Raw genomic sequence first — 13,888 nt, 5'->3', positions numbered from 1 at the left:
CAATTAGTATTTATTTCTTCAAGTTCTGAAAATATTGTAAAATACCTCAAAAATTCTCACTTTAAAGATCAGCACAATATCTTTACCACTTCAAATATTTGTTTAAAAATCTCTTCTTTGACAACACACAGAACACAAGAACAATTTATTAGGGTAGTATATCCATTTCCAAAGCAAAATGCAGCAATGAACAAATGAATGTGACCATGCTTTTTACATATAGGTACCTTCTATAAAGAAGTAGCTAAACTTATCTTTTTGCTGCTAGGTCTAAGATTATTGGTGATCCAGCCTTATTTAAGAATTGCACACAACTTTAAATGGATTTAACCTTTCCTTTGAAACAGACGAGAAATTATAAGTACAACAGGATTTGCTGATAACTGTTAAGTCAAACTTCAGATAATACTATGCTAAGAGACTAATAAAATTCCAAGAGTTTAGTATAAATTTACCATTGAAAGCATTTGCCTGAACTTGAACACAGCAACTGAGAGGCACAAACCTAAAAATAGTGCAGCTTCTAGAGAAATCATCACCTTTAAGTGAACCAGTGACTCACCAGCCATTTCTTACAGCACACATATTTTCCTCCACATGCAAACCTCTTCTTGCTTTGTTTTGTCCACTTGAGAAACAATAAATTTATGTCGCTTTTTTGATTTGTTCTGCTACTAAATATGAGGGTTTTTTTTCCTACCAATGTGAGTTCTGAGAGCACTAGAGTTCAATACCTCCAGAATGTCTGCCTCCATGTCCCCCTCTTTCTCTAAAAGCTGCCATTGAGCCAAGCTACATTCCACAGAATTCAGACCAATTGTCTAGACTACCATCACTTTTTCAAAATAAGAAAGCTAAGATGCAAGTACAATGCATGCAGTGTAAGTGCCTCTCTAACCAAGTACGGGTTATTTTGATTTATCTTGATAGAAAATACTAAAATTTTAGCACTGTTACCTATGGGTTTATAAAAGCACTCGATATAAGAACATTCTCATGACACACACAACAGAGAAAAAAGAAACAAACCACAATTAAAATTTATTTAGATGGGAGCAAGAGGCTTGAGGTGGTTTCAGCCCACATTTTGCTGCCTAGAGATGGGATGGCATGTCCCAAGAATGAATATACAGAGAGAGACTAGGAATGAGAAGCATTTGTGCTGTGACTCTACAGCAAATTGCAGTTGATATATTGTGCATCTATTGTGATTTAAGAACACTCCTGCTTCTGCTTAATCAAAATCCCACGCAACATCTAAGACCACCAAGTAAGTGAATTTACTAATAAAATCTGCACTCTGTTCATGTGGAATAACACTGAACCGTGACAGAACTGTGATCTACAGTCAGTTTCCTGTAGCTCCACATTGGTCCCACCTGGTGTGATTAAGTGGTGGATGCTGGATGTCCGTGTGGCCGGCGTGCTCCGGCACTCGGCGGCGGGGCTCTCGCCTTTCCTATTGCTTTCCGAGGGCTCGGGCTGGCTGCCCTTGGAGCTGCTGACAGCCTTGCTGGGGCACAGGGACTGAGTTTGACTGCTGCTCTTTGGTGGGCCATTCTGTGAACTTGACAACACACCCAGCTTCTGACTGCGCAACGTCAAGTTCTGAACCTGGGAAATGGGCAAAACATGAAAAGACTCAAACTCTATAAATAGCTTATGATACACATCAGACAAAAACAGCGAAAAAAATTACATTTTGTAATGCTTCTCATCCCATGTGATTACAAGAAGCTAAAAATCTGCATATCAAAGTATCTTTAAAGCCATAACATTTAGAGAAGGATAGAAATCTTTATTACTTTAGTGATAAATACAGAAGTCTTTTTTCCCTTATTGGATTTTTAAAAGAAGTGAAAATTGTTAATTAATTTGAATTAAAACTTTTATTTTTCTCTTTTATTGTGCCTTCAAAGTAAGTGACACAAGACATCTTAAGCAAAGGCAATTTTACTTTTACAGACACTGCAGAAGTGCAGTGGTTTGTGAGACACCACTATAAACCAGAGCCTTGGGTGGTCACTGGGACCAGAGTCTTCTCTATTATCTATAGCCTAACAAAACTGAGACCTTTGTTTCTATATGAACCTCCAAATTAACCAATATTAACCTCCCTTCTCATCATGACACCACCAGTATAACATGAAACAAAAGGTTTGTTTTCTGAAATATACGTCAGTCAAGGATCATTTTCACTGAAGTCTGTTAGCACACCCAGATTCTGCACATAACTACCCCAGATCTCCAATCCTAATGAAAATTTCATTTTCAAGGATAATGCCTACCCTTGTAGCACTAATTTACATCGTTTTTTACATGAAAAAGAGGACTAATTATTATCACCATTCCCTATTTTGATTACATAATACTATACACACTCAACAGTTAGTACTGTGTAATGAGCAGGCAGTTTACATTTCACTTCTCACTGCTCTGTGTGTCACCACAGGGCACATTCAAACCCATACAACTGTGCTTGCTTCCTCACTGGAACGCAGAATGCATTTACTGCCATCCTGCCCCAGTGAGGACAAATCCTTCAGCACACCTTCACAGGTAAGGTGACTCAGCTGGAGTTTGGCAGAGCCACCCCAGCAGGCTCATCTGCTTTCTGGTCTGGGGTGACAGTAAAGCAAGAAAAACCAAAGCACAACATTTCCTTACTTTTCATTTTTGTCCTACTCAACAGGGCAGACCTTCAATAAGTTTAGACAAGCTCACCTGAGTAGCTGCAGACTGACAGGAAGATGAGGAGGATGAGGAGACAACAGGAATGTCAGACTGGACAGCAGCCACAGTGGTCGCAGGAGTAAAAATAAGCTGTTAACCAAGAAAAAAAAAATACATGGTAACAGACTGAAAATTTTTACTATCTGTGAAAGAAATGCAGTATCTTAAAGAGATACCATATGTACACATATTGATGCACAGCTTCTAAGATTTACTTTTTTACTTTTAGATTAATTTATTTAAAGAACTATTTATTATGGTAATTTTAGTAAACAAAGAAAATTATAGAGAATAGAAACAAAGAAAACAAAAGAGAATAATGTAAACAAATATTATATTGGTTCTGCAAGTTGAGAAAAATCTTTGAGGTAGAAAAACACAGCTATGAACTTTCATACAAGCACATAAGAAGACTTTCCCTTCAATACTACAAATTAGTGAGGAAAAAAAAAGACAACAGAGCAGCCCAATATCTACTATATTCAAGAAAGAGAGCTTAGATCTTCCAACAGGGAGAGACCAGAGCCAAACTTGGCAAGGACTGTAATCAAAACTTACCATCTGAGCTCGTAGATACATTTGAGCCTGGCTGGCACTCAGGGTGGGAGAGGTGCTGCCCAGCAACATCGTCTGTTGGGTGATGCTGCTGCTGGTGGTGTTGGAGGTCTGAGAACGGCTTATTATCTGTGCAGGTGTAGGAGAGGTGGAGAGGTTAATCTAAGGAAACAAAAACATTGCTTCTGTCATGGAAATTCCATCACCCTAGGGTCTAAAGCCAGAAAGCCCTTGACAAAAATGGCAGGGGCAGTTGGAATCTCTGGACTGTGAAGATATCAAAAATATATTGAGCCAATCATCACAAAATTGGATTCTGGCAAGATTGTACATTTTTATTCTTAAACTGCAAGCAACCACTTTGCAGTAACTAATATAAGCAGTTACAAGTATAAACAATGATATGAAGTCTGAAAAATATGTCTCATAGAAATAAACATTTACTGAATATGTAGAATGAGATTTCAATATTTTAAGAAGAAACACCTGAAGTTTAAATTTAAGACCTTTAAATGTTTATATTAACTGCCTTGACTGGTATCATCTACTATGCAACCTGATCAGGACGCTTCTTTGTGCCACTACTTACAGATTTTCAATCCTCATTTCACATACACACACTGAAAAACTACTGAAGACCAAGAACTTTTCCAATTTCACATTAAATGCTCAAGAACCACTCTTTAGCATCTTCTTTAAAAAAGAAGCTGTTGTGTCTTTGCTTTTTCTTTTTTTCTCTCTAATCAGTCTAACAGAGTTAAGTGCCCAGCTCTTTTTCATCACTTACTTAAAGGATTTCCTTGAAAAACCCCAGCCCAATTATTTTGTTAGTTTAACATCAGACATCTTAATAGAATTTCCCTCTGAAATTTAATGAATAAATGCTTTTACTTTTAACAACTGTAAGCCAAGCCAAGCTATGAGAGCTTAAAAAAATACACAGTTAAATCACTGAAGCTATGCACTGGAGTCATGAACAGCTTGAGGGTACGATTAATAAGCAGGATGTCTGTAGGACTAACAAATCCTACTTCAGACAGCTGTAAAACTGTACAGAAGATACTGTGCATGTCTGACAATGGCACTTAAAGAAATACAGCATGAACTGAACATAGAGCTGCTCATAACTGAAATCGGAGCACATGCCTAGCATATGGGAAGTGAAACTGCAAAAAAGATGAATGATAAAAGATGATAATCAATAAAAGAATGAATGCTATAAACATTTAATCAGTTTCATAAATATGTGAGCATTGACTTGGATTCTTTAGATTTTGTGCTATTTAATCCCTGATACACAGTTATGATTTTCACCTACAGTAGTGCCCTGAATAAAGAAACTAAGGTAGAAAATCCAGTAAGAAATCATGTAGAGATGAGAGCTCAGGGAGTGATTTCTGCAGGAGTTTGAACAGCCACTGGTGCTTGTGGAGTGAGCAGCTGCCCCTCAAAGCATCAAGAGGGGTCTGGGAATTGGGAAGCCAACACTGGCCACCAACAATCACAGACGGCATCCAGAACTTAGTACAGAGTCATCATACTGCTCACTGTGTCTGCAGTATTAATTTTAACAATACAAACTGAAATGCTGTTAATATTTTCTGGTTTTCCCTGTAGCCATATAACAACCAAGCAGGGTTGGGAATGGAGGGAGGGCTTGGTGCAGTTACGTACCGAGGTCTGCGACATGCTTGACTGCTGAGTGACACTCCCAGTGGGGGAAGTACATTGCCTCCCACCTGACAGGCTTGCCTAAATAGCAAGAATATGTGTCAAATAGTGAAATCAGAAAGTGCTTAAGTGATGTTCATTTTATTGCACAAACCATCAGAAACAGCTCTCTCTACCTTTACCTTTCTCTGAGCTAACAGAGCGTTACTCAGTGGAAATAGTTTTCAGCAAAGTGCACTCTGCACTATGGAATACTATCTGCAAGTTGCTAAGTTCCTTGAAGTCCTACCAAATTTCAGGCATGTAATTCTTTCAGATCAAGACCTGAAGAAAAATGATCAGAGGTAAAGTCTTCCAAACTGCTAATGATGGAGCTAAGAGATCACCTCACCACCTATGGTGCTCAGAACTTAAAATGCAGTATCATAAAAAACTGTCATTATTAAAACTCATGTAATAATTTTCTTGTGATTAGAACCTTCTAAAAATATATAAATGCTGTACAGAGCAGCCTCATATTCTGGAATGGTAACTTATGTATGCACATAAAGTGTGTGTCACAGGATGCTATTCCAGCCCTTAAGATTAATATCAGGGACAGTGATTTAGGCTTCTGTATAAACAGAACCAAAACTTCTCAGCCTTTCCCAACCTGATTTTCTTTGCTCTGTTTCAGTTACTGTATATCCACATAGAAATCCATCACAACAAAAAAAAAATTACCACAGAAATATTACCACAATCTAATAAAAAAAGGTATAGAAGAAAAAGCCAGGAGCAAAAATGAGTCAGTTCTGACACCAAACAGCCATATCCCTGAGGTCCATAATGCCATTTAACATTTCCCTGTGTAAAATCATTAACAACCACCTCTCTCTGCAAGATCGTATTCTCAATCCAAGGCAAACTGAGGTCAAAGGAAATCTTGCCACTGATTTAATTCAAAATGGGTCTCCTCCAGTGATCACTGATGTTAAAAGCTGTGTTTCAGATATGAAATGTCATTTACCTCCTACATTTTCACACTCAGGGTTAAAATCTAATTTGCCATTACTTATAATGCAGCCAGATGTGAGGCAAAACACACTAAGATGCCAGATGTTTATTATTTTTTATTTCACTAAGATACAATGCCATTCATTGCTTCTCCCACCAACTTTTAGAGAAAATCATGGGATGAAGATTGAAGCTGTCTACTTTTAATATTAATTTTATTACTGCTTGATGGTTTACATGATGCATTATAATGTATGCAATAAAGCATGGAATGGTTGCCTACTGGAGCATCTATACCACTGAACAAAATCCTCCAAACAGTTTGGAGGATGATACAATTTAAAACAACAACATCATTAAAATATAACAGTGAATTATCATGAGGCATTAAGCTCAGGCACTTAAGCTGTTATTACATTTGACAATGACTGTAGCCCTGCTCTGGACAATTCATGATTCTTTTTCAGCAATCTTCACTCTCACCTGTGGAACAGTTGCCAGACTCTGAAATTGGGTACTGCTTAAGTGCTGCTGCTGCAGAGCAGCAGTCTGCAGCATTAAATGCTGCTGTTGGGCTGCATACATCTGCTGGAGGTACTGAGCAGCTGAGCTAGGAGGACGATGCAAGGCCTGCTGAATAACCTGTGATGAATCAGTAGGTAATTAATTACAATTACAAAGCACGCACCATGCTGACATGTTATTTAAATTTACCTTTATGAGGAAATAAAGCCAAATAAATTTTTTCACACCAATTATGTCATACTGAACTTGCCCCCTCACTGTTCTTGACCAAGTGACAGAGTATTGTCAACATCAATATATTCACATTCTCAAGGACAGCCTGACAATACAGTATCATCCCCAACACATCATCTCAGACTCTCAGCTGCTTGTCAACACATCCTACATCATCTTCTGCTTTTTGAGAGATCAGAGTAGTGTGTGAGAAACCCAATTATCAAACACAACAGAATGGCGTGTACAGAGTTCAAGGAGACCTAATTTAAAGAACAGCAAGAGGGGGCTGGATCCCAAGCAGGACCTACCCACACAAATACTTAGGATCCCTCTAGTCAAAGTTGGTCAAACAAAAAGCTGCATTTTGCAAAAGTGTATGTTAATAATCTGCACCTTCAGCAAATGGTGAACAAACCAAACTTCCTATCACAGCATTTCCCCCTCTCTTATTTGGGATACAGGCCTACCCTGAACTATCCTTAAGTGCTCTGAGACCATCCAGTAAACACCTCCTGAAAACCAGCAAGGCAGCTATTGAGAAAGACAACAGCACTGAAGAATGGAAAGTGAATGCTGTGTGAAGTACTGCACAATGCCTGTGCTCAGAGCTCTGTGCAGGACAGGAGGAAGCCCCAGAGCCCAGTACCTGGACAGCATGTCTGTCAGAGCCGCTGTAGACGGAGATCTGCGGCAGCGGCGTGCGGGAAGTGGAGGTGCTGGTGACGGTCGTGGTGGGTGCAGAACATGTCGTTGTGTTGGGTTCATTCTCCATAGCTGTGCAGCGTTTGTCCAGCCTGGCAGGAGTGACACAGAAGCGGTTCACAAGCAAGGCCAGAACATCTGATTTTAATGCAAAAGAATATTTTGCTGAGACAGAAAAATGGACGATTTTCAAAAGATAAGTTACACAGAATCATGGAATGGTTTGGGTTGGAGGGACCTTAAAGAGCATCTTGTCCCACCCACTGCCGTGGCAGGGTCACCTTTAAATACACCAGATTGTTTCAAGCCCCATCCAACCTAGCCTTGAACACTGGCAGAGATGGGGCAGCCATAACCTCTGTGGGCAACCTCCACAGGGGCTCACCAAGCCTATAGAATTCCTGCTTAATAACTAATGGTGCTATAGTCTAGTCGAGGTGCTAGGGCATAGGTTGAACTGGCTGATCTTAGAGGTCTCTTCCAACGTCCTTATTTTGTGATTCTGTAATCTTAGTTTGTAGAATTTGCTATTAATTGATGCAATCTCTTGAGAGATGTAGTGATAATCTTCTAAGATCCATGATAAGTAGCAATAAAGAACTAATTTAGGAATACATTCAAGATTTCCAGCCAACTACACAGAACCAGTAGCACCTTCCTCACCCCCACCAGCCCAGGACTGAAAATGCTGGCTGACCCTGGACACTGAGCAAAACCTGCTGTTGGCCAAAATTACCAGTGAAATGCTCTGTTTGGAGAGACAGGGAAAGGATACAGGAAAAAATCCTTTTAACAGCAGTAGCTCACACAATACAGCAAGAACCAAATTAAAAACTACCTGTTTAAGCACCTCAAATGATCCTCCCCAGTCTAATGTGGCTTCCCTCTGTTGCAGAGCACAAAATGTCATCTTTATAACTGAAATTAATCACAAAACTCAATGTATGTTATGGGGGTGTTTACTGCAGTTTCTTTTTCAGTCTTTGTATTATGATTAAAAGGAAATCACATAGTAGCTGTTTATTGCTCTCCAAAGGATGCCAAAAAAAGGGAGGGTTGTGAAGATGTGTTTCTTACCATAAAGAGGGGCTCAGAGAAATAATCAGAGAGAGCTGCAATGTATTAGAAAAAAAGCAGCTTTGCCAAGTTCTTAACAAACCGTCCATTGGACGCTGCATCAAATGGGAATATAATCAGGAGTTCAACTCACACAGCTGGAAGCAGAGCAGGACACTGCCAGGCTGCCACCCTCACCTCCCAAAACACGACTGCTCTGCAAGCAGAGGGCTGCACATAGTGCTGCAGTTCCTGGAGACCTGCAACAGCTCAACTCTAACACCCACATGGTCCTCTAAAGACCTCTTGCCTACTCTTGTATTGGACACTTGCATGGACTTTGTCATGAAAGAAAATTTCTGGCAATCAAAGACGCTTTGAACGCAGAGATCCCTGCTACCAGAACTGAAGAAAAAATACGATTTGTTGTTAAAAATGCAGGTCTGTTGTGCATTACTGATGCCACTTGTATACCTACATCGGGGCACAAGTTAACAATTGGGTTCCCACTCCAACTGCAATAAACCCAGCATCATTTCTCAAACCACTTTACATTACTTTCACATAATGAAAAGTATCTTTAAAAAATCCTGTCTCCTTCAGTGGACATTAAAAGCACCTCAAAATACTTACAACTTATAACTTGTCTAGCTAGTTTTTGCAGAATTATACAACCAGTTAAATTAGCTTGATACATGCCTCATTTCCTTAATTCTCAGCCACAGTTTTGGTGTGTTATAAGCGAGATGTGTAACATATCCCACTTAATAACTAATCCATCACAAGTTTACTCCATGACAGCTGTTAATCCTTTTGCTCAAAATTATTTCAAAAATAGTATTGTCATTGCTCAGGTTGTTCTCACAGAGGACATACAATGAAAAAAGGATGTACAGTAAGGAGCTCCTGAATTTTTGCTCATCATCTCCATCTCTCCTCTGACACCGCACCTTGTGCAGGCATCAGATGCTACCTTGTAAGAAAATTAAATTTGTTTAATGAAGATCTTGCAATGATGCTCCCTGAACAATGTTAATTCAAACCAATCTCCATAACGCCAAGTAAGTTTTAGAAAACACACTGATTTGAAACAACCACTACACATTTAAGTGAGCCCAAAATACAAAGCACAGCAGAAATCTCTATTGAAAATACGTATTTATTCAAGCAGTAACAGTACAAGACACCACATAACTTCAAGTTACATTGTGCATAAGGTAAATATTCCAAAGTTTTGTTTCTTTATATTTTTCTTGGTCAAAGCAACAACATGAAGTAAAAAAAAAAAACCCTGATGTTCTATACCAATTAACAAACTACCCTTACAGTGGACATAAGAATGTCATTATTCATGTTTTGGAAAGTTTTGGTGAATGCCATGGTAATAACTAACAAACCCTGCTGACAGCCCATAACCACAACCATCCACAACCACATGGCTTATTCTTTTTTTTTTTTTTTTTTTTTTTCAATTCACAACCTCTCCCTGCAACTCCAAACCACAAAAAAAAAAAAAAACAAAAAAAAACCAAAAAAAAACCCAAACAAACAAAAAAAACCACCCAAACTAAATAAAAATTTCTTCCAAGCCTAACCCCTACAGGCATTCCGGTATTTGAGAGAGAGGTCAGAAATAATAATAAATAAGAAATAATGATAACAACCAAGGTGTGCTCTGCGGGAATACCCCCCACGGCACGCGGAGCACCGGGCCCGCGCTGAGGGGCCCCGCTCGCCCCTCGCCGGCCGCCCCCCGCCCGCCCCGGCCGGGCTGCCCCACCCTCACCCCCGCCTCGCCCAGCCCGGCCCCGCCACCGCCCCCTCAGGAGAGCAAAGGCGGGCGGGCGGGAGGGGCCGGCGGCGGGGCGCGGTCAGGGCGCGGCTTCCCCGCCCCCGCGGCCCGGCCGGGGCCCCGCGGCGGCCGCTGCCCGCGCTCCGCGCGCCCCGCGGGGACACTCGCCTGGGACGCGCCGCTCAGGGCGCCGCCGCCGCCGCCGCCGCCATTTTCTCGCCTCCCTCACGGGGGAGGTGCCGCGCGCGCGCGGGGCGCGGCCGCCGCCGCGCACGTGACGGGGCCCGCCGCCATGTTGGTGAGGGGCCGGGGCTGAGGGAGAGCGGCGGCGGGGCCGGGGCGTTGGAATGTGCGGTGTTTTCAGCCCAAATAACCTTCTGCGTGCAGCGAAACGGAACCTCCTTCAAGAGACTCCAACATTTAGCAGCTGTTGCTCAGACACTGTCTGCAGTGCGTCCATACTAATCACGGCGTGAGCATCTCGGCTTTCCTTTCTGAGGCTCTGCTGGCTGCCACTCACCAGCTCAAAGCACTGTGTGAATATGAGTTAATGACCTCTCTTGCATCGTGCCTTGTTTTAGCACCTGATACATACAAATCTTTGTACTGTAAGTACAGGAAGCCTGTATTTGGCTGACTTTGGGAAGTGCCTTCAGGCTAAATCTTCTGTGACTCCCACACCTGAGAGTTCAGAGTGTCTGGACAATGCATCCAGGCACATGGCGTGGCTCTCGGACATGTTCTGTGGAGGGCTAAAAGTTGGACTTGATGATCCTGACGTTTCTTAGGGCATCCACCACAGAAGCCAGGCTGGGGGATCCCCATGGAAGGGTCAGGGATGTGGGGGCCACAATGGGGAATCCTATAATGGACTTTTGGAATTCCATTTGGAATGGAAGGCCATTTGATGGAGACTACACAGAGAGGTGGTGGAGTCCCCATCCCTGGAGGTGTTCAAGGAACAACTGGACGTGATATTCAGTGCTCTGTTCTGGTTGAGGTGGGGATTGGTCAAAATTTGGAACTCAATGATCTTGGAGGTCTTTTCCAGCCTAAATGATTCTTTGGTTCTAAGAAGAGGGGGGAAATTGCCAGATACCTAACAGCTAGTTGGGATAACTAAGTTCTTTGCAAAGAAAAGAGACTCAGCAAGTGTCTAACAAAACTCAAATACCTGCCAAAGCATTAGAGATGAGCTTAAACTGTTGACAGGTGAAACAGTTGCACTGAGCACAGGTGAGATGCCTGTGACAAGTGGTGACGATTCCACAGGTCTAACGAGGATGGCTCCTTTCTATAAAATATGACATAATTCAGCAGGAGAAAATGGGAATTTTCATTTGTCAAAAATAAAGGTGTAGGGAAAATGACCCACTTTTAAATACTCTTGAAATCCTCTAGGAAAAAGAAAACATCTTAGAAGTCTTGGTCAATATAAGGGTGAGTTCAGATACACTATGGTAGATCCTGTTGTACAAAGGGGATCTAAGACTGTGGATGCTGGTGGAGCAAATAACTTGTTTCTGACTTAAAAAGACGCCAACCACTGTAGGAGAGTCGGGTAGCATGGCAAAAAATTGGTACTTTGTAACCACAATCAAAGTAAACAGCAAATAAAGCTTTAAGTTGTTGTATCACAATCAGGAGGAAGAACTAAGTGTGTTGATTGGAAAGTGCAGACCTCATGTAACAAAAAGCTGCACTCCATGATGCTCCAATACAAACACCCAGATGTGATGCTGACTGGAGGAGGCAGTGGGGAAAAGGAATTGTTTTACCAGAACTGAAAAAAAACCAAAGGTTCTTATTTTCAAAGATGAATCTGTTCAGGAAGTCCTGGGCAGCATATGTGTGTTGTCAAAAAAGCTATTGATGTTAAAAAGGCAAAGCTGAGAGCAAATACTGCTTGCAGTGATAAGGTGGATTATAATTTGTAGCTTTAATAAAATACCTTTTTTTAACCACCCTGCTACATCCCTAGTTGAAACACATCCTTCATGTTATTTTCTTTAAAAATATCTCAGCCATTTGATAAAAGGCTTCGCCTGAAATTAACTCATTGTGGGCAGTGCACATTGCAGGAAGTCTTCAGAATTCCCACGGAAAACCCTTTGGTCAGCAGTCTTTGTAAGGAATGCATTGCCATTGCCTCTGAACAGCTTCTGTTGCCCCTCAGCTCTGTGCTGGCTGCTAAAGGGCAGTGTGCTGCTTTTGCCATGGATTTGTGCTAAAATCCTGAATTTTCTGTCACCTCCCATATTGGGTTGGCAGCGACCACAACAGTGGAGGAGTCACGGTGTGAACAGATTGCCAAGGCACATAGTTAGATGTGTCTGGTGCTGGTTTTCCTAATGCTGGGATGGGTTCGGTTTACGAAACAGCTCAGGTGCAGAACCTGGTCCATGGGTGGACAGCATCTGCTTCCTAAGAACTACCAGTATGGGCATCTCTGGTTCTTTCAGCCTCAGAACAAGGACAATTGCAGAATGGCTGGGGTTGGAAGGGCTACAGATGCCATTCACTTCCAACCCCCTGCCATAGGCAGGGGCACCTTCCACTCTGCCAGGCTGCTCCAAGTCCCATCCGACCTGGTGAGTCTGGGACACCTCAGGCATGGGGCAGCCACAGCCTCTCTGGGTAAGGTGTGTCAGGGCCTCATCACCGTTACAGGGAAGAATTTCTCCCTAACTGTTCTCTCTTTAAATTTAAAGCCATTCTTTCTTGACCTGTCACTCCACGCCTTTATCCAAGTCCCTCGCCGGCTCTCTTGGAGATACCTTTAGGCACTGGAGGGGGCTCTAAGGTTTCGCTGGAGCCTTGCTGCCTCTCGGCTGAACAACCTCTCAGCCGGTCTCCGGAGCAGAGACGCTCCGATTCCTGGGCCCTCTCCTCTGCCTCCTCTGGACTCGCTCCAGCACCAACACGTCCTTCTGTGGATGGACCAGACCTCAGAGCAGGGCCGCAGCACTGCAGGCGCTCAGGATGAGCTGGAGAATCCCCTGCTGCCCACGCTGCAGGGGATCAGCCCCATCGGGACGTTTTCCTCCTTGGTTCCCTATCGCGGCAGCCACGCGCGGCTGAGGCGTCCCTCAGCCCGGACCCCGCTCCGCTCCCGCCGCGCCGGCGCCACGCTTCGCGCCCGCCATGCTCCGCGCTGGGCCGTACCAACTGTGGGTGCGGGAGTGACGCACGCCGCGGTGTCGCCCCCGTTCCCGACGGGGCCGCGGGAGCGGAGGGACCTGCGTGCGCTCTCACACCCGCCTGACCGGGAGCGGCCGCTGCGGCGGCTCCGCTACGGGGCTGCCGGTTACCTGGGTGCCGCCGGCGCCGCTGCCCCCCCTCCGATGCGGCGTGGAGCATCCCGCTCCACAGGTGCGGAGTCCCGCCGGAGAGAGCCCATGTAGAGCGCAGGGGGACACGCCCGGGACTGCCACCCGCATCCCGGGGCGGCGGAGCTGCCGCCCGGCCGCTCTCGGGGCGGCTGCTCCGCCCCGCCGGGGGAAATCCTGCGCTGCCCTCCCGCGCCGCCTGGCGCAGCTCCGCGCTCCCTCTCGGCACCGCTCCTGCGCCGTCCCCTCCCGGCCCCGCTTCTGCGTGGTGCCGCCCGGCGCGGGCGGGGCGCGCTGGAGGCGCGGGGGTCGC

At 43.8% G+C, this 13,888-nt stretch overlaps 1 protein-coding gene across 14 annotated transcripts in view; it reads right to left on the bottom strand.

Moving 5' to 3' along the window:
* The window catches only part of PHC3 (polyhomeotic homolog 3), a 30,908-nt gene extending 17,136 nt beyond the window's left edge, over positions 1-13,772 (bottom strand). For 4 of the 14 annotated variants that reach the window (XR_014957410.1, XM_085588013.1, XM_085588023.1 and 1 more), the window contains exons 1-7: positions 13,558-13,772; positions 7,343-7,490; positions 6,439-6,597; positions 4,963-5,040; positions 3,292-3,450; positions 2,725-2,823; positions 1,380-1,614 (exon numbers count right to left, since the gene is read on the bottom strand). Coding sequence is in view for 13 of the 14 variants with exons in the window: in XM_085588013.1 (XP_085444139.1) it covers positions 1,380-1,614; positions 2,725-2,823; positions 3,292-3,450; positions 4,963-5,040; positions 6,439-6,597; positions 7,343-7,490; positions 13,558-13,646 (967 nt within the window). In the remaining variant the exon portion in view is untranslated. Of the gene's footprint in view, positions 1-1,379; positions 1,615-2,724; positions 2,824-3,291; positions 3,451-4,962; positions 5,041-6,438; positions 6,598-7,342; positions 7,491-10,414; positions 10,517-13,557 lie in introns of those variants that run through there. The other 10 variants (XM_021548263.3, XM_085588025.1, XM_085588014.1 and 7 more) reach the window with 9 other exon arrangements.
* Positions 13,773-13,888: the final 116 nt, after the last annotated feature.

Source organism: Lonchura striata, chromosome 9 (assembly GCF_050655825.1).
Source record: "Lonchura striata isolate lonStrDom1 chromosome 9, ASM5065582v1, whole genome shotgun sequence".
NCBI lineage: Eukaryota > Metazoa > Chordata > Aves > Passeriformes > Estrildidae > Lonchura > Lonchura striata.
The sequence above is the reverse complement of the archived record's forward strand: the minus strand, read 5'-3'. Positions and strand labels throughout refer to the sequence as shown.